The sequence below is a fragment of the Pseudophryne corroboree genome, chromosome 4 (genome assembly GCF_028390025.1).
Source record: "Pseudophryne corroboree isolate aPseCor3 chromosome 4, aPseCor3.hap2, whole genome shotgun sequence".
Lineage (NCBI taxonomy): Eukaryota > Metazoa > Chordata > Amphibia > Anura > Myobatrachidae > Pseudophryne > Pseudophryne corroboree.
In genome coordinates, this window is record NC_086447.1 from 55,647,402 (window position 1) to 55,674,285 (window position 26,884).

A 26,884-nucleotide genomic window follows, 5' to 3' on the forward strand; every position below is an offset into this window, starting at 1 on the left:
GGGTAGTAGCAGAGGGGGGATGTAGTGTTTGGGGAGGGATGGTAGCAGCAGAGGAGGGATGTAGTGTGTGGGGAGGGAGGGTAGTAGCAGAGGGGTCCGGGGATGTAGTGTGTGGGGAGAGAGAGCAGGAGCAGTGTGAATGTGTGCACTGTGTGATGTAGTGGGGAGGGAGGGTAGTAGCAGAGGGGGTATGCAGTGTGTGGGGAGGGAGGGTAGTAGCAGAGGGGGCCGGGGATGTAGTGTGTGGGGAGAGAGAGCAGGAGCAGTGTGAATGTGTGCACTGTGTGATGTAGTGGGGGGATGTAGTGTGTGGGGAGGGAGGGTAGTAGCAGAGGGGGCCGGGGATCATGTAGTGTGTGGGGAGAGAGACTGAGAGAGCAGGAGCAGTGTGAATGTGTGCACTGTGTGATGTAGTGGGGAGGGAGGGTAGTAGCAGAGGGGGATGTAGTGTGTGGGGAGGGAGGGTAGTAGCAGAGGGATCCGGGGATGTAGTGTGTGGGGAGAGAGAGCAGGAGCAGTGTGAATGTGTGCACTGTGTGATGTAGTGGGGGGATGTAGTGTGTGGGGAGGGAGGGTAGTAGCAGAGGGATCCGGGGATGTAGTGTGTGGGGAGAGAGAGCAGGAGCAGTGTGAATGTGTGCACTGTGTGATGTAGTGGGGAGGGAGGGTAGTAGCAGAGGCTGGGAGGGAACATTGCACAGAGTCCTCCCTATTCCCCGGGAGACGAGCTGGGCTTCCACAAGCTGAATGAGCCTCAGCAGCTCCTCCATTCATCCCCAGCCCCCTCTCTGATGCTGCAGTCGGGGAGAGCAGAGCAGCGATGTACGGTAAGGGGCTGCCTCTCCCTGCACACCCTGCCCACAGGGGCACTGCCAGGGTATATGCACCCTCACCCTGCCAGTGTATCTGTGTGAGACTTGTCTATATACAGTATCTGTATCATGTGTGACCCGCGACTGGCACAGTGCATGGTATATAGAGTGCTCTGTCTATACTGTATATATAGCATGTATGTATATCCTGTGTATAACCCGCAGCTGGCACAGTGCATGGTATATAGAGTGCTCTGTGTATACTGTATATATAATATGTATGTATATCCTGTGTGACCTGCAGCTGGCACAGTACATGGTATATAGAGTGTTCTGTCTATACTGTATATATAATATGTATGTATATCCTGTGTGACCCGCAGCTGGCACAGTGCATGGTATATATAGTGCTCTGTGTATACTGTATATATAGCATGTATGTATATCCTGTGTATAACCCGCAGCTGGCACAGTGCATGGTATATAGAGTGTTCTGTCTATACTGTATATATAATATGTATGTATATCCTGTGTGACCCGCAGCTGGCACAGTACATGGTATATAGAGTGTTCTGTCTATACTGTATATATAATATGTATGTATATCCTGTGTGACCCGCAGCTGGCACAGTGCATGGTATATATAGTGCTCTGTGTATACTGTATATATAGCATGTATGTATATCCTGTGTATAACCCGCAGCTGGCACAGTGCATGGTATATATAGTGCTCTGTATATACTGTATATATAATATGTATATCCTGTGTATAACCCGCAGCTGGCACAGTGCATGGTATATAGAGTGCTCTGTGTATACTGTATATATAATATGTATATTCTGTGTATAACCCACAGCTGGCACAGTGCATGGTATATATAGTGCTCTGTATATACTGTATATATAATATGTATATCCTGTGTATAACCCGCAGCTGGCATAGTGCATGGTATATAGAGTGCTCTGTGTATACTGTATATATAATATGTCTGTATATCCTGTGTATAACCCGCAGCTGGCACAGTGCATGGTATATAGAGTGCTCTGTGTTTACTGTGTATATATAGTATGTATGTATATCCTGCGTATAACCCGCAGCTGGCACAGTGCATGGTATATAGAGTGCTCTGTGTATACTGTATATATAATATGTATATCCTGTGTATAACCCGCAGCTGGCACAGTGCATGGTATATAGAGTTCTCTGTGTATACTGTATATAAACGCACTACGTCTACCTCTCCTCTCCTACAAGACCTTCACTGGCTCCCCTTCCCTTTCAGAATCCATTTCAAGCTTCTCACACTCACTTACAAAGCCCTCACCCACTCCTCTCCCAGTTACATCTCTGACCTTATCTCCCTTTACTCTCCCACCCGTCCTCTTCGCTCCGCTAAGGCATGCCGCCTCTCCTGTCTTCTGATTACCTCCTCCCACTCCTACCTACAAGATTTCTCACGTGCTGCTCCATTTCTCTGGAATTCCCTCCCTCTCCCCCTCAGACTCTCCATCACTCTACAAAACTTCAAACGGGCTCCCAAGACCCACTTCTTCACCAAACCCAGCCAAATCTCATCCTAACCCTCTGTTCCACGCTCTCTATGTACCCCGTCTGTGTCATCCCTGTCTGTCTACCCCTCCCCTTTAGAATGTAAGCTCTCACGAGCAGGGCCCTCTTCCCTCATGTGCTTATCCTTTCTCTTACTTTAATAATCTTCAACTGCCCCAAATCCAGCAGTCTTCTGCCACCTGATACTTATTCCAGTGTCATCTGATGATGTAGCTATGTTTATTTACCCTGTACTTGTCCTATATTGTCGTCAAGCGCAGCTAGCACAGTGCATGGTATACAGAGTGCTCTGTGTATACTGTATATATAGTATGTATGTTATCCTGTGTATAACCCGCAGCTGGCACAGTGCATGGTATATAGAGTCATCTGTGTATACTGTATATATAGTATGTATGTATATCCTGTGTATAACCCGCAGCTGTCACAGTGCATGGTATATAGAGTCATCTGTGTATACTGTATATATAGTATGTATGTATATCCTGTGTATAACCCGCAGCTGTCACAGTGCATGGTATGTAGAGTGCTCTGTGTATACTATATATATAATATGTATATCCTGTGTATAACCCACAGCTGGCACAGTGCATGGTATATAGAGTGCTCTGTGTATACTGTATATATAATATGTATGTATGTATGTATGTATGTATGTATATCCTGTGTATAACCTTCAGCTGGCTCAGTGCATGGTATATAGAGTGCTCTGTGTATACTGTATATATAATATGTATGTATGTATATCCTGTGTATAACCTTCAGCTGGCTCAGTGCATGGTATATAGAGTGCTCTGTGTATACTGTATATATAGCATGTATGTATATCCTGTGTATAACCCGCAGCTGGCACAGTGCATGGTATATAGAGTGCTCTGTGTATACTGTATATATAAATGAGCGGGTTCGGTTTCTTTGAATCCGAACCCGCACGAACTTCACTTTTTTTTTCATGGGTCCGAGCGACTCGGATCTTCCCGCCTTGCTCGGTTAACCCGAGCGCGCCCGAACGTCATCATGACGCTGTCGGATTCTCGCGAGACTCGGATTCTATATAAGGAGCCGCGCGTCGCCGCCATTTTCACACGTGCATTGAGATTGATAGGGAGAGGACGTGGCTGGCGTCCTCTCCATTAGAATAGATTAGAAGAGAGAGAGAGAGAGAGAGATTGTGCAGACAGAGTTTACCACAGTGACCAGTGCAGTTGTTGTTAAGTTAACTTTTATTTAATATATCCGTTCTCTGCTATATCCGTTCTCTGCCTGAAAAAAACGATACACAGCAGTCACACAGTGTGACTCAGTCTGTGTTCACTCAGCTCAGCCCAGTGTGCTGCACATCAATGTATAAAAGCTTATAATAATTGTGGGGGAGACTGGGGAGCACTGCAGGTTGTTATAGCAGGAGCCAGGAGTACATAATATTATATTAATTTAAAATTAAACAGTGCACACTTTTGCTGCAGGAGTGCCACTGCCAGTGTGACTAGTGGTGACCAGTGCCTGACCACCAGTATAGTAGTATATTGTTGTATACTATCTCTTTATCAACCAGTCTATATTAGCAGCAGACACAGTACAGTGCGGTAGTTCACGGCTGTGGCTACCTCTGTGTCGGCAGTCGGCACTCGGCAGGCAGTCCGTCCATCCATAATTGTATAATTATATACCACCTAACCGTGGTATTTTTTTTTCTTTCTTTATACCGTCGTCATAGTCATACTAGTTGTTACGAGTATACTACTATCTCTTTATCAACCAGTGTACAGTGCGGTAGTTCACGGCTGTGGCTACCTCTGTGTCGGCAGTCGGCAGGCAGTCCGTCCATCCATAATTGTATTATTATAATATATACCACCTAACCGTGGTTTTTTTTTCATTCTTTATACCGTCATAGTGTCATACTAGTTGTTACGAGTATACTACTATCTCTTTATCAACCAGTGTACAGTGCGGTAGTTCACGGCTGTGGCTACCTCTGTGTCGGCAGTCGGCAGGCAGTCCGTCCATCCATCCATAATTGTATTATAATATATACCACCTAACCGTGGTTTTTTTTTCATTCTTTATACCGTCATAGTGTCATACTAGTTGTTACGAGTATACTACTATCTCTTTATCAACCAGTGTACAGTGCGGTAGTTCACGGCTGTGGCTACCTCTGTGTCGGCAGTCGGCAGGCAGTCCGTCCATCCATAATTGTATTATAATATATACCACCTAACCGTGGTTTTTTTTCATTCTTTATACCGTCATAGTCAGTCATACTAGTTGTTACGAGTATACTACTATCTCTTTATCAACCAGTGTACAGTGCGGTAGTTCACGGCTGTGGCTACCTCTGTGTCGGCACTCGGCAGGCAGTCCGTCCATCCATAATTGTATTATAATATATACCACCTAACCGTGGTTTTTTTTTCATTCTTTATACCGTCATAGTCAGTCATACTAGTTGTTCCGAGTATACTACTATCTCTTTATCAACCAGTGTACAGTGCGGTAGTTCACGGCTGTGGCTACCTCTGTGTCGGCACTCGGCAGCCCGTCCATAATTGTATATACCAGTGACCTAACCGTGGTTTTTTTTTCTTTCTTTATACATACATACTAGTTACGAGTATACTATCTCTTTATCAACCAGTCTATATATTAGCAGCAGACACAGTACAGTGCGGTAGTTCACGGCTGTGGCTACCTCTGTGTCGGCACTCGGCAGCCCGTCCATAATTGTATATACCACCTAACCGTGGTTTTTTTTTCTTTCTTTATACATACATACTAGTTACGAGTATACTATCTCTTTATCAACCAGTCTATATATTAGCAGCAGACACAGTACAGTGCGGTAGTTCACGGCTGTGGCTACCTCTGTGTCGGCACTCGGCAGCCCGTCCATAATTGTATACTAGTATCCAATCCATCCATCTCCATTGTTTACCTGAGGTGCCTTTTAGTTGTGCCTATTAAAATATGGAGAACAAAAATGCCACTCCTAGATGGGCCCGGTGTTTGTGTCGGCCACTAGGGTCGCTAATCTTACTCACACAGCTACCTCATTGCGCCTCTTTTTTTCTTTGCGTCATGTGCTGTTTGGGGAGGGTTTTTTGGAAGGGACATCCTGCGTGACACTGCAGTGCCACTCCTAGATGGGCCCGGTGTTTGTGTCGGCCACTAGGGTCGCTTATCTTACTCACACAGCGACCTCGGTGCAAATTTTAGGACTAAAAATAATATTGTGAGGTGTGAGGTATTCAGAATAGACTGAAAATGAGTGTAAATTATGGTTTTTGAGGTTAATAATACTTTGGGATCAAAATGACCCCCAAATTCTATGATTTAAGCTGTTTTTTAGTGTTTTTGGAAAAAAACACCCGAATCCAAAACACACCCGAATCCGACAAAAATAATTCGGTGAGGTTTTGCCAAAACGCGTTCGAACCCAAAACACGGCCGCGGAACCGAACCCAAAACCAAAACACAAAACCCGAAAAATTTCAGGCGCTCATCTCTATATATAATATGTATGTATATCCTGTGCATAACCCACAGCTGGCACAGTGCATGGTATATAGAGTGCTCTGTGTATACTGTATATATAGTATGTATGTATATCCTGTGTATAACCCGCAGCTGGCACAGTGCATGGTATATAGAGTGCTCTGTGTATACTGTATATATAGCATGTATGTATATCCTGTGTATAACCCGCAGCTGGCACAGTGCATGGTATATAGAGTGCTCTGTGTATACTGTATATATAATATGTATGTATATCCTGTGTATAACCCGCAGCTGGCACAGTGCATGGTATATAGAGTGCTCTGTGTATACTGTATATATAATATGTATGTATATCCTGTGTATAACCTGCAGCTGGCACAGTGCATGGTATATAGAGTTCTCTGTATATACTGTATATACAATATGTATGTATATCCTGCGTATAACCCGCAGTTGGCACAGTGCATGGTATATAGAGTGCTCTGTGTATACTGTATATATAATATGTATGTATATCCTGTGTATAACCTGCAGCTGGCACAGTGAATTTTGCAAAGAGACATCTGTTTCCTGTGGTTGGCACATGCTGTCCTGGTAGTATAGGGGTCACTGCCGTGTTTAGTGGACCCCCAGCTTGATAGCGTCTGGTACATGTGTGGAGGGGATTGATACATAGCTGCACATTGCCCTGTCTTACCTCAGCACTTTATTCACAGGGGAATTCTTCATCTGACTATTTGTGCCTGCATTGCCCTGTCATTGTGCCCTACTATGAATTCCCTTCATTGCCCTATTATTGTGCCCTATTATGAATTCCCTGCATTGCCCTGTCATTGTGCCAACTATGAATTCCCTTCATTGCCCTGTCATTGTGCCCTATTATGAATGTCATGCATTGCCCTGTCATTGTGCCCTACTATGAATTCCCTGCATTGCCCTGTCATTGTGCCCTATTATGAATTCCCTGCATTGCCCTGTCATTGTGCCCTATTATGAATTCCCTGCATTGCCCTGTCATTGTGTCCTATTATAAATTCCCTTCATTGCCCTGTCATTGTGCCCTATTATGAATGTCATGCATTGCCCTGTCATTGTGCCCTATTATGAATTCCCTGCATTGCCCTGTCATTGTGTCCTATTATGAATGTCAGGCAGTACCCTGTCATTGTGCCCTATTATGAATGTCATGCATTGCCCTGTCATTGTGCCCTATTATAAATTCCCTGCATTGACCTGTCATTTTGCCCTATTATGAATGTCATGCATTGCCCTGTCATTGTGCCCTATTATGAATGTCATGCATTGCCCTGTCATTGTGCCCTATTATGAATTCCCTGCATTGCCCTGTCATTGTGCCCTATTATGAATGTCATGCATTGCCCTGTCATTGTGTTCTATAATGAATGTCATGCATTGCCCTGTCATTGTGCCCTATTATGAATGTCATGCATTGCCCTGTCATTGTGCCCTATTATGAATGTCATGCATTGCCCTGCCATTGTGCCCTATTATGAATGTCATGCATTGCCCTGTCATTGTGTCCTATTATGAATGTCATGCATTGCCCTGTCATTGTGCCCTATTATGAATATCATGCATTGCCCTGTCATTGTGCCCTATTATGAATGTCATGCATTGCCCTGTCATTGTGCCCTATTATGAATACCCTGCATTGCCCTGTCATTGTGCCCAACTATGAATTCCCTGCATTGCCCTGTTATTGTGTCCTATTATGAATTCCCTGCATTGCCCTGTCATTGTGCCCAACTATGAATTCCCTGCATTGCCCTGTCATTGTGCCCTATTATGAATATCATGCATTGCCCTGTCATTGTGTCCTATTATGAATTCCCTGCATTGCCCTGTCATTGTGCCCTATTATGAATATCATGCATTGCCCTGTCATTGTGTCCTATTATGAATGTAATTCAGTGCCCTGTCATTGTGCCCTATTATGAATGTCAGGCATTGCCCTGTCTTTGTGCCCTATTATGAATTCCCTGCATTGCCCTGTCATTGTGTCCTATTATGAATGTCAGGCATTGCCCTGTCATTGTGCCCTATTATGAATTTCAGGCATTGCCCTGTCATTGTGCCCTATTATGAATGTCATGCATTGCCCTGTCATTGTGCCCTATTATGAATGTCATGCATTGCCCTGTCATTGTGCCCTATTATGAATGTCATGCATTGCCCTGTCATTGTGCCCTATTATGAATGTCATGCAGTGCCCTGTCATTGTGTACTATTATGAATTCCCTGCCATTCCCTGCCCTGTCATTGTGCCCTATTATGAATATCATGCATTGCCCTGTCATTGTGCCTATTATGAATATCATGCATTGCCCTGTCATTGTGTGCTATTATGAATGTCATTCAGTGCAGTGTCATTGTGCCCTATTATGAATGTCAGGCATTGCCCTGTCATTGTGCCCTATTATGAATTCCCTGCATTGCCCTGTCATTGTGTCCTATTATGAATGTCAGGCATTGCCCTGTCATTGTGCCCTATTATGAATTTCAGGCATTGCCCTGTCATTGTGCCCTATTATGAATGTCATGCATTGCCCTGTCATTGTGCCCTATTATGAATTCCCTGCATTGCCCTGTTATTGTGCCCTATTATGAATTCCCTGCAGTGCCCTGTCATTGTGCCCTATTATGAATTCCCTGCAGTGCCCTGTCATTGTGCCCTATTATGAATGTCATGCATTGCCCTGTCATTGTGCCCTATTATGAATTCCCTGCAGTGCCCTGTCATTGTGCCCTATTATGAATGTCATGCATTGCCCTGTCATTGTGCCCTATTATGAATTCCCTGCAGTGCCCTGTCATTGTGCCCTATTATGAATTCCCTGCATTGCCCTGTCATTGTGCCCTATTATGTATGTCATGCATTGCCCTGTCATTGTGCGCTATTATGAATTCCCTGCATTGCCCTGTCATTGTGCCCTATTATGAATTCCCTGCATTGCCCTGTAATTGTGCCCTATTATGAATTCCCTGCATTGCCCTGTCATTGTGCCCTATTATAAATGTCATGCATTGCCCTGTCATTGTGCCTTATTATGAATTCCCTGCATTGCCCTGTCATTGTGTCCTATTATGAATTCCCTGCAGTGCCCTGTCATTGTGCCCTATTATGAATGTCATGCATTGCCCTGTCATTGTGTCCTATTATGAATTCCCTGCATTGCCCTGTCATTGTGCCCTATTATGAATGTCATGCATTGCCCTGTCATTGTGCCCTATTATGAATGTCATGCATTGCCCTGTCATTGTGCCCTATTATGAATTCCCTGCAGTGCACTGTCATTGTGCCCTGTTATTAATTCCCTGCAGTGCCCTGTCATTGTGCCCTGTTATGAATTCCCTGCAGTGCCCTGTCATTGTGCCCTGTCATGCATTGCCCTGTCATTGTGCCCTATTATGAATGTCATGCATTGCCCTGTCATTGTGCCCTATTATGAATTCCCTGCAGTGCCCTGTCATTGTGCCCTGTTATGAATTCCCTGCAGTGCCCTGTCATTGTGCCCTGTTATGAATTCCCTGCAGTGCCCTGTCATTGTGACCTGTTATGAATGTCATGCCTTGCCCTGTCATTGTGCCCTATTATGAATGTCATGCATTGCCCTGTCATTGTGCCCTATTATGAATTCCCTGCAGTGCCCTGTCATTGTGCCCTATTATGAATTCCCTGCACTGCCCTGTCATTGTGCCCTATTATGAATGTCATGCATTGCCCTGTCATTGTGCCCTATTATGAATTCCCTGCAGTGCCCTGTCATTGTGCCCTATTATGAATGTCATGCATTGCTCTGTCATTGTGCCCTATTATGAATTCCCTGCAGTGCCCTGTCATTGTGCCCTATTATGTATGTCATGCATTGCCCTGTCATTGTGCCCTATTATGAATTCCCTGCATTGCCCTGTCATTGTGCCCTATTATGAATTCCCTGCATTGCCCTGTCATTGTGCCCTATTATGAATGTCATGCATTGCCCTGTCATTGTGCCTTATTATGAATTCCCTGCATTGCCCTGTCATTGTGCCCTATTATGAATGTCATGCATTGCCCTGTCATTGTGCCCTATTATGTGCCCTATTATGAATGTCATGCATTGCCCTGTCATTGTGCCCTATTATGAATTCCATGCAGTGCACTGTCATTGTGCCCTGTTATTAATTCCCTGCAGTGCCCTGTCATTGTGCCCTGTTATGAATTCCCTGCAGTGCCCTGTCATTGTGCCCTATTATGAATGTCATGCATTGCCCTGTCATTGTGCCCTATTATGAATGTCATGCATTGCCCTGTCATTGTGCCCTATTATGAATTCCCTGCAGTGCCCTGTCATTGTGACCTGTTATGAATTCCCTGCAGTGCCCTGTCATTGTGCCCTGTTATGAATTCCCTGCAGTGCCCTGTCATTGTGCCCTATTATGAATTCCCTGCAGTGCCCTGTCATTGTGCCCTGTTATGAATTCCCTGCAGTGCCCTGTCATTGTGCCCTATTATTAATTCCCTGCAGTGCCCTGTCATTGTGCCCTGTTATGAATTCCCTGCAGTGCCCTGTCATTGTGACCTGTTATGAATTCCCTGCAGTGCCCTGTCATTGTGCCCTGTTATGAATTCCCTGCAGTGCCCTGTCACCTGGCGCACATCTTTTGGACACTTTCCTCTAGTCCTACATAATAGTACTAACCCTATAACTCATGTGTGGCTTGTGAGCACCAGGCCGCCTTGTTATTGTGACTGTGACGCCCAGTTTACATCTCCCTCCCCGAGCTGTCGCTGGCATTCCCAGTAAATGCCCGCATTCCTGCCTGGCACATTTAAATACTTACCCTGAGGGAATGGGTGACAAATTTCAATTTACTACACTTTCTATTGGGTGTTAATCCTGTAAATTCACATTACCACATAAAGTTACAATGAATCGGGAGTAATATAAATAGGATAGAAAACAGCAACATGGGAACATTTGCATCTTTAGAGGCGGCCCTGGGCTGCTCGTCTGTGGAATTTACATTTAAATTGATTCCTGAATATTTTTTATAGCTAGAGAAACTTTGTTGTTATATTTGTGTGTTTGTTGCGCGGCATCCATGACTTTCTGCAGCAGTGAGAACAGTCTCCAGGCTCTGGTTCCCTGGCCGCACTGGCTCATAATCTAATTTTGGGTGCCTGGATGCAGACCAGTTCTGCTGAGGTAACAGTGGGATCTAAGAGATTCAGGGCAGGATTTATCAAGCCTTGGAGAGTGATACATTGCACGGTGATAAAGTACCAACCAAACAGCACCTAACTGTCATTTTTAAAACACAGCCTGTAACATGGCAGTTAGGAGCTGATTGATTGGTAAGGGAGGGTAGAATGTAACCAAGAATGGGTAAGGACAAGATCTGGCACAGATAACTGGCATTGAGAGGTCGCCTTATCTATAACTTGTCGTCTTCCTGTTTGGTGAAGGGATTGGTCACAGTTCCTCAATTTCTCTATTCACATTTACTGGGCTTTAAACATGTTTTGCCCATTGTGACGCAGGCGGTCCTCTTAACCACTGAGCCGTTCCTTATGATAATTTTGTCGTCTTTAATATTCCCTGCCCCTGCTATAGCTTAGTTATTACTCTGTTCAGTGCATTATGTAACCTGGAGAGAAACCTGATTTGCAGCTGAAAATGTCTTTACTATCCGCCCGTGAGAATACACATTTATTCTGCCACCAAAGGGAACAGCAGGTGGTATCCAGGTGCCCGGCACAGGTTTGCCGGCTGGCATACCATGCAAATAGAGTTTAGCTTGCAGTTCTGTAAGTGCGGATCCATTTCCCGGGTCCCTGCTGTCCTGATTTTCTGCATAGTCCTGTTTCATGAGAGGATACAATAAACTCTCATTTGACAGACGCAAGGTTCTTTGGGTTTTGCAGCTCTGGCAGGAAAGGGAGCTGGGCCCGTATTGTGAAGGGTATGCGATTTGTGATGGCTGTGCCAGTGATTTCCTCTGATGGTGTTTAAGACCATTTCGACGCTGCTCCTGGGATTACGGATGGATTTATACGTAGGCCGCGAACATTAGACAAAGTTTTATAGTCCAACTATGAAATACACACAAACGTGAGCCGTGATGGCAAGAGGTGGTGCTAGGGCGGTATAGGCGCCCTACAGCCCTCACCTGTGGCCCCCAGCTACCTACTTTGGTTTGTTATAGTTTGTAGCACTTGAGTAAAATGCTGCTGATGTGTCACTAGTGGTAGCTGCCTCTTTTATTCAATGTATTGTTTAACCTGGTTACTGAGATAAAGGGTAGTGTGCGGCCCTTCTGAAGGTGAGGGGGACGCCCAGTGCGGCCCCTGAAGGGTATTGATTTGCCTGTCACTGCTGTAGAGGAAGAACTTGGACTCCGAGCAGCGGGGGAAGTACCTGGCAGGATGACAGTCCTGTTTTTTCACTGCTGCAAACGAGCAATATGTTCGGGGTGTATATTTACTGTTTCAGCTGTGTTTAGTGCATGCATTCATTATTCTGTTCTTGCAATTTGGAGTTTTGTGTGGATTAGTCTTTAATTACATGGACATAATCCACAGACTGTGGTACTGGATTTTCTCTTGATTGAACCCTAAGTGCGCGGACTGACAAGGACTGGGAGCCACCGTCTGTGTCTGTCATAGAAAACACAATTACACACAAGTGTTATTGGTGTGTAATGATCTCAGTAGTGTGATTGCTGCAGTACATGAGGGGAAGACAGGGACTTCCTCAGCCGGGGTCATTGTGTCTGACCCCACCCCCCCACCCCTTCCCATCGCAGCGTCATTGTTCTGTGACTAGAACAATACGTCTGTTTGTTATGGTGGATTCTAGAACGGTGAGAAATGGAGAAGTGATTCTGAGGTGGCTCAGTGCTGCTGACAAGATGGTGGCTGGCAGTGGAGGAAATGACTTTACAATGACCTACATTTTAAATATTTGTCCCTAGAATTTTCAGTCACTTTCTTTAACCTTTGCGCATGCGCAGTGCAATCGCAGCGCATGCGCAGTCTGCCGATAACTGCTCAGTTGCTAAAACATTGCATAGTGTACAACTCTGAATTATGCCCATTGGCCAGCTGCACAGTACCACTTCACATGTCCTGATTGGCAGGTGTAATTCTCAGTGTATACATTCATTCTTTCTACATGGATAGCTGCACAGTACCACTTCACATGTCCTGATTGGCAGGTGTAATTCTCAGTGTAAACATTCATTCTATCTACATGGACAGCTGCACAGTACCACTTCACATGTCCTGATTGGCAGGTGTAATTCTCAGTGTATACATTCATTCTTTCTATATGGATAGCTGCACAGTACCACTTCACATGTCCTGATTGGCAGGTGTAATTCTCAGTGTAAACATTCATTCTATCTACATGGACAGCTGCACAGTACCACTTCAAATGTCCTGATTGGCAGGTGTAATTCTCAGTGTAAACATTCATTCTATCTACATGGACAGCTGCACAGTACCACTCCACATGTCCTGATTGGCAGGTGTAATTCTCAGTGTAAACATTCATTCTATCTACATGGACAGCTGCACAGTACCACTTCAAATGTCCTGATTGGCAGGTGTAATTCTCAGTGTAAACATTCATTCTATCTACATGGGTAGCTGCACAGTACCACTTCAAATGTCCTGATTGGCAGGTGTAATTCTCAGTGTAAACATTCATTCTATCTACATGGACAGCTGCACAGTACCACTTCAAATGTCCTGATTGGCAGGTGTAATTCTCAGTTTATACATTCATTCTATCTACATGGACAGCTGCACAGTACCACTTCACATGTCCTGATTGGCAGGTGTAATTCTCAGTTTATACATTCATTTTATCTACATGGACAGCTGCACAGTACCACTTCACATGTCCTGATTGGCAGGTGTAATTCTCAGTTTATACATTCATTCTATCTACATGGACAGCTGCACAGTACCACTTCACATGTCCTGATTGGCAGGTGTAATTCTCAGTGTATACATTCATTCTTTCTACATGGACAGCTGCACAGTACCACTTCACATGTCCTGATTGGCAGGTGTAATTCTCAGTGTAAACATTCATTCTATCTACATGGACAGCTGCACAGTACCACGTCAAATGTCCTGATTGGCAGGTGTAATTCTCAGTGTATACATTCATTCTTTCTACATGGATAGCTGCACATTCATTCTGTGTGCATGGACAGCTGCACAGTACCACTTCAGATTTGCAGAATGCGATTCTCAGTATATACATTTATTCTGTGTGTATGGACAGCTGCACAGTTCTACTCCATATGCTCTGTTTGCTGGATGTAATTAAGGGTGCACACATTTGTTCTGTGTGTACGGATAGTTACAAAGTAACACTTCACATGTTCTGTTGTTAGATGTAATTCTCAGTGTATAACTTTATTCTGTGTGTACAGACAGCTGCACAGTACCACTTCGCATATTCTGATTGCCGGGTGTAATTCTCAGTGTATACATTAATTCTGTATGCATGGACAGCTGCACAGTACCACTTCAGATTTGCAGAATGTGTCTCTCGGTATATACATTTATTCTGTGTGTACAGACAGCTGCACAGTACCACTTCAGATTTGCAGAATGTGGTTCTTGGTATATACATTTCTCTATCGTCCTAAGTGGATGCTGGGGTTCCTGAAAGGACCATGGGGAACAGCGGCTCCGCAGGAGACAGGGCACAAAAAAGTAAAGCTTTTACCAGATCAGGTGGTGTGCACTGGCTCCTCCCCCCACGACCCTCCTCCAGACTCCAGTTAGATTTTGTGCCCGAACGAGAAGGGTGCAATCTAGGTGGCTCTCCTAAAGAGCTGCTTAGAGAAAGTTTAGCTTAGGTTTTTTACTTTACAGTGAGTCCTGCTGGCAACAGGATCACTGCAACGAGGGACTTAGGGGAGAAGTAGTGAACTCACCTGCGTGCAGAGTGGATTTGCTGCTTGGCTACTGGACACTAGCTCCAGAGGGACGATCACAGGTACAGCCTGGATGGTCACCGGAGCCGCGCCGCCGGCCCCCTTGCAGACGCTGAAGAGAGAAGAGGTCCAAAATCGGCGGCTGAAGACTCCTGAGTCTTCATAAAGGTAGCGCACAGCACTGCAGCTGTGCGCCATTTTCCTCTCAGCACACTTCACACAACAGTCACTGAGGGTGCAGAGCGCTGGGGGGGGCGCTCTGAGAGGCAAATAAAAACCTTATTAGAGGCAAAAAATACCTCACATATAGCCCACAGAGGCTATATGGAGATATTTAACCCCTGCCTAACTTCAAAAATAGCGGGAGACGAGCCCGCCGGAAAAGGGGCGGGGCCTATCTCCTCAGCACACAGCGCCATTTTCTCTCACAGAAAAGCTGGAGAGAAGGCTCCCAGGCTCTCCCCTGCACTGCACTACAGAAACAGGGTTAAAACAGAGAGGGGGGGCACGGATTTTGGCGATATTGTATATATATAAAAGATGCTATAAGGGAGAAACACTTATATAAGGTTGTCCCTATATAATTATAGCGTTTTTGGTGTGTGCTGGCAGACTCTCCCTCTGTCTCCCCAAAGGGCTAGTGGGTCCTGTCCTCTGTCAGAGCATTCCCGGTGTGTGTGCTGTGTGTCGGTACGTGTGTGTCGACATGTATGAGGACGATGTTGGTGAGGAGGCGGAGAAATTGCCTGTAATGGTGATGTCACTCTCTAGGGAGTCGACACCGGAATGGATGGCTTATTTAGAGAATTACGTGAGAATGTCAACACGCTGCAAGGTCGGTTGACGACATGAGACGGCCGACAATCTATTAGGACCGGTCCAGGCGTCTCAGAAACACCGTCAGGGGTTTTTAAAAAACGCCCATTTACCTCAGTCGGTCGACACAGACACAGACACGGACACTGAATACAGTGTCGACGGTGAATAAACAAACGTATTTCTCATTAGGGCCACACGTTAAGGGCAATGAAGGAGGTGTTACGTGTTTCTGATACTACAAGTACCACAAGAAAGGGTATTATGTGGGAGTGAAAAAACTACCTGTAGTTTTTCCTTAATCAGATAAAATAAAATGAAGTGTGTGATGATGCGTAGGGTTATCCCGATAGCAAATATTGGCGTTATACCCTTTCCCGCCAGAAATTAGGGTACGTTGAGAAACACCCCTTAGGGTGATAAGGCGCTCACACGCTTATCAAGTGGCGTTACCGTCTCCAGATACGGCCGCCCTCAAGGAGCCAGCTGATAGGAAGCTGGAAAAATATCCTACAAAGTATATACACACATACGGTGGTTATACTGCGACCAGCGATCGCCATCAGCCTGGAGATGCAGTGCTGGGTTGGCTTGGTCGGATTCCCTGACTGAAAATATTTTATTCATGTAGAGCATTTAATAGGATGCATTCTATATATATGTATGTGAGATGCACAGAGGGATATTTGCTCTCTGGCATCAAGATAAGTGCGTTGTCCATATCTCCCAGAAGATGTCAGGGACACGACAGTGGTCAGGTGATACAGATCCCATACGGCAGATGGAAGTATTGCTGTATAAAGGGAAGGAGTTATTTGGGGGTCGGTCCATCGGACCTGGGGACCACAGCAACAGCTGGGAAATCCAACCTTTTTTACCCCAAGTTACATCTCAGCTAAAAAAGACACCGTCTTTTCAGCCTCAATCTTTCCTTTCCCATGAGGGCATGCAGGCAAAAGGCCAGTCATATCTGCCCAGACATAGAGGTAAGGGAAGTAGACTGCAGCAGGCAGCCCTTTCCCAGGAAAAGAAGCCCTCCACCGCGTCTGCCAAGTCCTCAGCATGACGCTGGGGCCGTGCAAGCGGACTCAAGGTGGGGGGGTAGTCTCAAGAGTCTCAGGGCGCAGTGGGATCACTCGCAAGTTGACCCCTAGATCGTACGAGTATTATCCCAGGGGTAAAGATTGGAGAGTCGAGACATCTTCTCCTCGCAGGTTCCTGAAGTCTGCTTTACCAACGGCTCCCTCCGACAGGGAGGCAGCATTGGAAACAATTCACAAGCTGTATATCCAGCAGGTGATAATCAAAGTACCCCTCCTACGACAAGGAAAAGGGTATTATTTTTCCACACTATATTGTGGTACTGAAGCCAGACGGCTTGGTGACACATAGTCTAAATCTAAAATGTTTTGAACACTTACATAAAAGGTTCAAATCGAGATAAAGTCACTCAGAGCAGTGATAGCGAACCGGAAAAAAGGGGACTATATGGTGTCCCTGGACATCAAGGATTACCTCCATGTCCAAATTTTGTCCTTCTCATCAAGGGTACCTCTGGTTCGTGGTACAGAACTGTCAATATCAGTTTCAGACGATGCCGTTTGAATTATCCACGGCACCCCGGGCCTTTTTACCAAGGTAATGGCCGAAAAGATGTTTCTTCAAAGAAAAAAGGCATCTAAATTATCCCTTACTTGCACGACCTAAAAAGGGCAAGTTCCAGAGAACAGTTGGAGGTCGGAAGAGCACTATCTAAAGTAGTTCTTCGACGGCACGACTGGATTCTAAATTTTCCAAGAATCGCAGCTGTTTTCCGACGATACGTCTGCTGTTCCTAGGGATGATTCTGGACACGGTTCAGAAAAAGGTTTTTCTTCCCGAGGAAAAAGCCAAGGAGTTATCCGACCTGTCAGGAACCTCCTAAAACCAGGAAAGGTGTCTGTACATCAATGCACAAGAGTCCTGGGAAAAATGGTGGCTTTTTACGAAGCAATTCCATTCGGCAGATTCCATGCAAGAATTTTCCAAAGGGATCTGTTGGACAAATGGTCAGGGTCGCATCCTCAGATGCACCTGCGAATAACCCTGTCGCCAAGGACAAGGGTATATCTTCTGTGGTGGTTGCAAAAGGCTCATCTATTGGAGGGCCGCAGATTCGGCATACAGGATTTGATCCTGGTGACCACGGACGCCAGCCTGAGAGGTTGGGGAGCAGTCACACAAGGAAGAAACTTCCAGGGGGTATGGACGAACCTGGAAAAGTCTCTTCACATAAACATTCTGGTACTAAGAGCAATCTAAAATGCTCTAAGCCAGGCGGAACCACTCCTGCAAGGAAAACCGGTGTTGATTCAGTCGGACAACAGCACGGCGGTCGCCCATGTAAACAGACAGGGTGGCACAAGAAGCAGGAGTGCAATGGCAGAAGCTGCCAAGATTCTTCGCTGGGCGGAGAATCACGTAATAGCACTGTCAGCAGTGTTCTTCCCGGGCGTGGACAACTGGGAAGCAGACTTCCTCAGCAGACACGATATTCACCCGGGAGAGGGGGGTCTTCATCCAGAAGTCTTCCACATGCTAATAAACTGTTGGGAAAGACCAATGGTAGACATGATGGCGTCTCGCCTCAACAAGAAACTGGACAAGTATTGCGCCAGGTCAAGAGATCCACAGGCAATAGCTGTGGACGCACTGGTAACACCTTGGGTGTACAAATCAGTATATGTGTTTCCTCCTCTGCCTCTCATACCAAAGGTATTGAAGATTATACGGTGAGGAGGAGTAAGAACAATACTAGTGGCTCCGGATTGGCCAAGAAGGACTTGGTACCCGGAACTTCAAGAGTTGGTCACGGACGAACCGTGCCCTCTACTTCTGAGAAGGGACCTGCTACAACAGGGTCCCTGTCTCTTTCAAGACTTACCGCGGCTGCGTTTGACGGCATGGCGGTTGAACGCCAGATCCTAAAAGGGAAAGGCATTCCAGAAGAAGTCATTCCTACCTTGATTAAGGCAAGGAAGGAAGTCACCGCGAAACATTATCACCGCATTTGGCGAAAATATGTCGCGTGGTGCGAGGATCGGAGTGTTCCGACGGAGGAATTTCAACTGGGTCGTTTCCTACATTTCCTACAATCAGGATTGTCTATGGGTCTCAAATTGAGATCTATTAAGGTTCAAATTTCGGCCCTGTCAATATTCTTCCAAAAAGAATTGGCCTCAGTTCCTGAGGTACAGACTTTTGTTAAAGGAGTACTGCATATACAGCCTCCTGTGGTGCCTCCGGTGGCACCGTGGGATCTAAATGTAGTTTTAGATTTCCTCAAATCCCATTGGTTTGAACCATTGAAAAAGGTGGATTTTAAATATCTCACATGGAAAGTGACTATGTTACTGGCCCTGGCTTCCGCCAGGAGAGTATCTGAATTGGCGGCTTTATCTTATAAAAGCCCTTATCTAATCTTCCATTCGGATAGGGCAGAACTGAGGACTCGTCCGCATTTTCTCCCTAAGGTGGTATCAGCGTTTCACCTGAACCAACCTATTGTGGTGCCTGCGGCCACTGGCGACTTGGAGGACTCCAAGTTGTTGGACGTTGTCAGAGCCTTAAAAATATACATTTCAAGGACGGCTGAAGTCAGAAAATCTGACTCGCTGTTGATACTATATGCACCCAACAAGTTGGGTGCCCCTGCTTCTAAGCAGACGATTGCTCGTTGGATTTGTAACACAATTCAACTTGCTCATTCTGTGGCAGGCCTGCCACAGCCTAAATCTGTTAAGGCCCATTCCACAAGGAAGGTGGGCTCATCTTGGGCGGCTGCCCGAGGGGTCTCGGCATTACAATTCTGCCGAGCAGCTACGTGGTCGGGGGAAAACACGTTTGTAAAATTCTACAAATTTGATACCCTGGCAAAAGAGGACTTGGAATTCTCTCATTCGGTGCTGCAGAGTCATCCGCACTCTCCCGCCCGTTTGGGAGCTTTGGTATAATCCCCATGGTCCTTTCAGGAACCCCAGCATCCACTTAGGACGATAGAGAAAATAAGAATTTACTTACCGATAATTCTATTTCTCGGAGTCCGTAGTGGATGCTGGGCGCCCATCCCAAGTGCGGATTATCTGCAATACTGTACATAGTTATTGTTAACAAATTCGGGTTATATTGTTAAGGAGCCATCTTTAAGAGGCTCTTTCTGTTATCATACTGTTAACTGGGTTTAGATCACAAGTTGTACGGTGTGATTGGTGTGGCTGGTATGAGTCTTACCCGGGATTCAAATTGCCTCCCTTATTGTGTACGCTCGTCCGGGCACAGTACCTAGCTGGAGTCTGGAGGAGGGTCGTGGGGGGAGGAGCCAGTGCACACCACCTGATCTGGTAAAAGCTTTACTTTTTTGTGCCCTGTCTCCTGCGGAGCCGCTGTTCCCCATGGTCCTTTCAGGAACCCCAGCATCCACTACGGACTCCGAGAAATAGAATTATCGGTAAGTAAATTCTTATTTTATTCTGTGTGTACAGACAGCTGCACAGTACCACTTTACATGTTCTGTTTCCTAGGTGTGATAGTCTGTACATTTATTCTGCGCATACGGACAGCTGCATAGTACCACTTTTCATGTTATCTTTGAAGGATGGATGTCATTTGCTGTGTATACATTCTTTATGTGTACACAAACAGCTGCACAGTACCACTTCACACGTTATGTTTGCTGGTTGTCATTTGCAGTGTATACATTTATTCTTTGTGTATGGGTAGCTGCAGAGTACAATTTAACATATTGTGTTTGCAGAATGTAATTCTCTGTATATAGATTTATTATGTGTGCATAGACAGCTGCACAGTACCACTTCAGATGTTCTGTTTACAGAATGTAATTCTCTGTATATACATTTATTCTGTGTTCGGGCAGCTGCACAGTACCGCTTCAGATGTTCTGTTTGCAGAATGTAATTCTCGGTATATACATTTATTCTGTGTTCGGGCAGCTGCACAGTACCACTACAGATGTTCTGTTTGCACAATGTAATTCTCTGTATATACATTTATTCTGTGTGTACTGACTGCTGCACAGTACAACTTCAGATGTTCTATTTGCAGAATGTAATTCTCTGTATATACATTTATTCTTTGTGTATGGGCAGCTACCCAGTACCACTTCAGATGTTCTGTTTGCAGAATGTAATTCTCGGTATATACATTTATTCTGTGTTCGGCCAGCTGCACAGTACCAATTCAGATGTTCTGTTTGCAGAATGTAATTCTCGGTATATACATTTATTCTGTGTTCGGGCAGCTGCACAGTACCACTTCAGATGTTCTGTTTGCAGAATGTAATTCTCTGTATATACATTTATTCTGTGTGTACTGACTGATGCACAGTACAACTTCAGATGTTCTATTTGCAGAATGTAATTCTCTGTATATACATTTATTCTTTGTGTATGGGCAGCTGCACAGTACCTCTTCAGATGTTCTGTTTGCAGAATGTAATTCTCGGTATATACATTTATTCTGTGTTCGGGCAGCTGCACAGTACCACTTCAGATGTTCTGTTTGCAGAATGTAATTCTCTGTACATACATTTATTCTGTGTGACTGTGTACGGACAGCTGCACAGTACCACTTCAGATGTTCTGTTTGCAGAATGTAATTCTCGGTATATACATTTATTCTGTGTGTACGGGCAGCTGCACAGTACCACTTCAGATGTTCTGTTTGCAGAATGTAATTCTCTGTATATACATTTATTCTGTGGGAACGGACAGCTGCACAGTACCACTTCAGATGTTCTGTTTGCAGAATGTAATTCTTTGTATATAGATTTATTCTGTGTGTATGGACAGCTGCACAGTACCACTTCATATGTTCTGTTTGCAGAATGTAATTCTCGGTATATACATTTATTCTGTGTGTACGGGCAGCTGCACAGTACCACTTCAGATGTTCTGTTTGCAGAATGTAATTCTCTGTATATACATTTATTCTGTGTGTATGGACGGCTGCACAGTACCACTTCAGATATTTTGTTTGCAGAATGTAATTCTCGGTATATACATTTATTCTGTATTTACGGTACGCTGCACAGTACCAGTGCTCTTCATCTGTATATGGGATGCCATTTCCAGGATCTGTCCCCATGCATCAATAGTGAGACATCGTTGGTACTAAAGCTTTCATATAGTAATCATTATTTGTTGTTCTATTGTATGTAATGACAACCACAAAGTGCCATGGTGGTCATTCCGAGTTTTCGCTCGCTAGCAGTTTTTATCAGCCGTGCAAACGCTATGCCGCCTCCCACTGGGAGTGTATTTTAGCTTAGCAGAAGGATCGCAGAGCGGCTACAAATAAATTTTGTGCAGTTTCAGAGTAGCTTCAGACCTACTCAGCGCTTGCGATCACTTCAGACTATTCAGTTCCTGTTTTGACGTCACAAACACGCCCTGCGTTCACCCAGCCACGTCTGCGTTTTTCCTGGCATGCCTGCGTTTTTACGAACACTCCCTGAAAACAGTCAGTTGACACCCAGTAACGCCCTCTTCCTGTCAATCACTCTGCGGCCAGCAGTGCGACTGAAATGCTTCACTAGACCCTGTGTAAAACGACATCGGCCGTTGTAATAGTACGTCGCGCGTGCGCATTGCGCCGCATACGCATGTGCAGAAGTGCAGTTTTTTTGCCTGATCGCTGTGCAGCGAACTAAAGCAGCTAGCGATCAACTCGGAATGACCCCCCACTTCCGTTGGATTGCATGCCTGGTGTAATTCTCAGCACCTGTGTGCAGTTGTATGTATGGGCATAGTACTCCTCCTCCTATATTGTGAATGTAATGCTTACACATGGACCCCTGCGGTGCCACTTCTGCGGTACGTTGCTGCCCATTCTCTAGCTCCCATATACTGGCGTTATATGGGATCTAGCGTCTGTTATGCTCACAATGGTGAAAGGCTCTTTGTGCAGAGACATTTCCATGTAGATGTCAGACATTACCCGGTCGCTAGCTACAAATCATTGACTCTGCGTTCACTGGGATTATCTATTAATTGTGCTACGTTATGGAATGCAAAACTATGTGACTTCACTCATCACAGTCCTCTATTACCGTATTGTAATCCTGAAATGTTCTAAATTGCTGTACAACTACAAGTCCCAGCATAACGCGCGTTTTTTGCTGCAGGCGTGATCATGCTGAGACTTGTAGTTCATCTTGTTGTGCGCTGTGACAGAGTTTAAAAGACAAGTAAAAAGAAAACTGTACACACACAGAGACACACAGCAAGTACGTACAGTATATGTGCGTGTGTGTGTGTATATACATAATATATACAGTATATTTGTCTACTTTATATGTGTATTTATTATATGTGTGTGTGTGTGTGTGTGTGTGTGTGTGTATCTATCTATCTATCTATCTATCTATCTATCTATCTATCTATCTATCTATCTATCTATCTATCTATCTATCTATCTCTTATTGGACAACTTGTTCCGTGTAAAACCGTCACGCGTAGTGGAATTTGCAAAGTGCAGGGCATAATGAAGTGTAATCCTGCGACAATGTAACTCTATTGTACCCTTTAAAAGGCCTACAGTATAACTTCACGTTGCGCATTAAAAATTCGGGAGTTAAGCGGGAATTAATTCCCTATCATGGTTTTACAGACCGCAGGATGGTGGTGTGATCGGTTGTGTGATGCCGTCATACTAGTAGTGTTGGCTGCTGGATAACCACTAGCCCCAGCATAACCGGCTAGAGAAGTGAGGTTGTATTTCTGTATTTGTGCAGTTAGCGTGATATGAAAGAGCTGGCCTGTCTAGTGACACCCCAATAGATCTACGCCCAGATTTATCAAGCCTTGGAGAGTGATAAATTGCACAGTGATAAAGTGGCAAGCAATCAGCTCCTAACTGCCATGTTACAGGCTGTGTTACAGAAATGACAGTTAGGAGCTGATTGGCTGATACTTTATCACCGTGCTATTATCACTCTGCAGGGCTTGATAAATCTGGGCCCTGATGCTTATTGTATAATAATGTTGCTGCAGGACTATTAGTGGGTTAGTGGTCCTTATGTCCTGCATTATATTTGCCGGTAGTGGGGAGCCGGTGGGCGCTGTGAATGTTTTCCCGGTATGACGCTTTTGTCATGACTGTTTTTTCGTTGTTATTCAGTTTAGCATTACATTTTCATTCAATGTCTGAGGCCTGACAACAAGCGGCTGCTGCGTTTCCTCTTGTGTACCTAATCTGGAGTCCAGCAGAGATGCACATTGCTCTCACCCCACCGGTGTCTGTAAGCGTGGGACAAACAGGCAACGATGCGGCCTCCGAACTGGTTGTCACTGGGGCTCCACACGTGGAAGGACAAATTGTAGCCGTGGGTTCCTTCTGGAGCTGGCCGGCCGTATTCCAGGGCGAGACGTGAGCTGATGACTGCCCAGTGCGCAGTTGCAGTATATGCTCATTACTCTTCCTGTAGTAGATGTGTTGCTTTGCGGGGCCTGGACGAGCATGAGCTTCCCAGGTGTTGTGGTACTACAAGTCTCAGCTATCAGTTACCTGGCAAAGCATGCTGGGGCTTGTAGTTTCACGGCATCTGAGCAGCCAGCGATGGTACCGTTCTGGTATAGGATGAGGTCCCGGTGTCTGCAACCCCAAGGAAATAATTCATTTTGCAGGGAGGAAAATGCTCGGCTGCTCCTCACTAATCAGGGCACCCCTCACCCCTCTAAATGCCCCCTGTAATCCTTGGCTTGCTAAAGTGGAGAGAGGTAAAGTACCAACCAACCAGCTCCTGTCATTTTTCAAGCTTCCAATCAACCCTTTTGCTTGAAGCGTAAGTCTACTCGCATCTTCCCCCTATAGACCTGTAATATACCATACTTCCTCCCTCCCTCCAGGTCTGGGTTGAGTATGAGTGGTCGACAAATATCATATCGATATGTTTGAGTTGTCGACAAACAGTCCCTGGTGGTCCAGCATTGTCCTACCTTGTGCCAGTGGCTGCAGCGGCTTCAGCTTCTTCTTCCCAGCCTGGCGGTGACGAGCGGGGCGTATTAAAGCCCTGTTAAGGCTCTGCTGTAGATCCAGTATAACGCTAATCTTTAGTTTTCACTGGAAATTACATTTAAAGCCTGGAGAGAGATCAAGTGGCAGCCAATCAGCTCCTAACTGTCATGTTACACTGCAGGTGGGGCGGATGTAACATGTGCAGAGAGAGTTAGATTTGGGCGGGGTGTGTTCAAACTGACATCTAAATTGCAGTGTAAAAATAAAGCAGCCAATAGTTACCCTGCACAGAAACAAAATAACCCACCCAAATCTAACTCTCTCTGCACATGTTACATCTGCCCCCCCTGCTAACTTTTTAGGTTTGCTAACGACTCTGAATAACCCCCTTAATGGGGTGCGTGAGAAGCTGCGTTCGGCGGAGTGTGTGTGGGTTGGTCGGGCTGTCTGCAGTCAGGCGCTGGCTTCTAACATACAGTAGCCTGAAGATGAATCATTCACAGCTGGGCCCCCACCTCCGTCCGGATGTCAGTCTCTGATGAGCGGATCACGCTGGTGATCTCCCGCTGACTCTCATGCACCGTTCATGATAACTGAGCGACATCTGACATTTCACCTGATATCCCCCCATCACCAATACTCTGATTAGGCCTCCAGCTGTTATTGGAAACTGCACTCCGCTCTTGGCTGCCGCCCCAAAGTGTACTCTGCTGATTATCCTTCATCAGCTTAGTGCAAGCAGAATCGCACTAATTGTGCCGTGCCCACGGAAGAAGTCCTGGATTTACAATTAGCATCTCGCTGCGGGCTCGCGTGTAGGGAGGTAAATTGCACCGTCAGCTGGTGCGCTGCAGAGATTGCTCCTGGGTATTATACGGCCAAGCCTCACTACAGAGCTAATACCCCTTACGCGTCCTAATAGTCAGAATTAAAGTGCATTGCAGTGATTGCACAGTTGCCAAGAGGGGTGCACGGAGGCTGTGTCACTTCAGCACGGTACTTGTAGTGCTTTTTTTTTTTTTGCATTTAAATATTGTATTTCAATAAATATCAACCTGCGCCTGAGAGGCAGAATCGTATTGGGCAGTGGGTCAGTGCTGAAAAATAGGCACATTTTCATCTATCGGGGGAGATGTCTCAAGCCTTAGAGAGAGATAAAATGGAGTAGTCGCTTATAGTATCCTATCAGCTTCTGTTACGTCAGAGATTGTGCAAGATAAATGACAGCTGTGATGGGTACACACCGAACGATATATAGGGGGTGATTCAGATCTGATCGTTGCTGTGCGTTTTCGCACAGCAGGCGATCAGGTCCAGACTGCGCATGCGTATGCACCGCACTGCGCAGGCATGTTGGACAAGAACAAAGGGCGCCGTCGGTCAGCGACGGGATGGTGCAAAAAAATCCGTTCACACGGGCGTTCGCAAGGTGATTGCACAGGAAGAGGCCGTTTGTGTGTGGCAACTGACCGTTTACTGGGAGTCTGGAAAAACGCAGGCGTGCCCAAGCGTTTTCAGGGAGGGTGTCTGACGCCAGCTCCGGCCCCCATCAGCCTGATTCTATCGCACTGGAGGAGTACGTCCTGGGCTGCGCACACACTGCACACAGTGTTTTTTTGCAGCTCTGCGTACACATGGGATCGCACACTTGCACGGCGAATTTACACCCCCCCTGTAGGCGGCGACTATCTGACCGCAGGACAGCAAAAAACGCAGCCCAGCGATCAGCTCTGAATTAGGCCCATTGTCCGTTGTGTCGAGTGGGCGATATATTGTTTGCAGATTGGCGTGTGTGTGTACACATCGTTTACAGACATATCTCATCAGCAGATGCCCCATATATCTCCTGATATATCGGTGTATTTGGCTGTGTGTTCCGGCGATGCTCTGACCACCCGTACACTTGCTGCACAGACCGCCGGTGACTGACATCTTAACTGGGCTGGCAAATTCACATGCCGGCCCAGGTGTAATGTCAGTGAAGACTAAATGGGCGCAATTCAATTCTTTATCACGCCCAATCTCACGTCTAAAGTGATCTCGCCCAGACTGTCTGGATTTAGCCGCGTAAAAACTGGCTAAACCTGACCAAAGTGCAGGGCGCGACGCGAAAAAAGTGCAGTTTGGATGCGCAAACGGGTCATTTTTCTCTCATTTCAGCTTGCCACATCTGGGGGTAACGAGCTGAAATGCCGGCCGCTGCAGCTGATCG

General features: G+C 45.7%; 1 protein-coding gene across 1 annotated transcript in view; it reads left to right on the top strand.

Moving 5' to 3' along the window:
• The first annotated feature begins 600 nt into the window (after positions 1 to 600).
• EFR3B (EFR3 homolog B) overlaps positions 601 to 26,884 on the top strand; it is a 305,942-nt gene continuing 279,658 nt past the window's right edge. Inside the window, exon 1 of the mRNA XM_063915063.1 lies at positions 601 to 827. Coding sequence (XP_063771133.1) covers positions 821 to 827 — 7 coding nt within the window. The 5' untranslated portion in view covers positions 601 to 820. The remainder of the gene's footprint in view (positions 828 to 26,884) is intronic.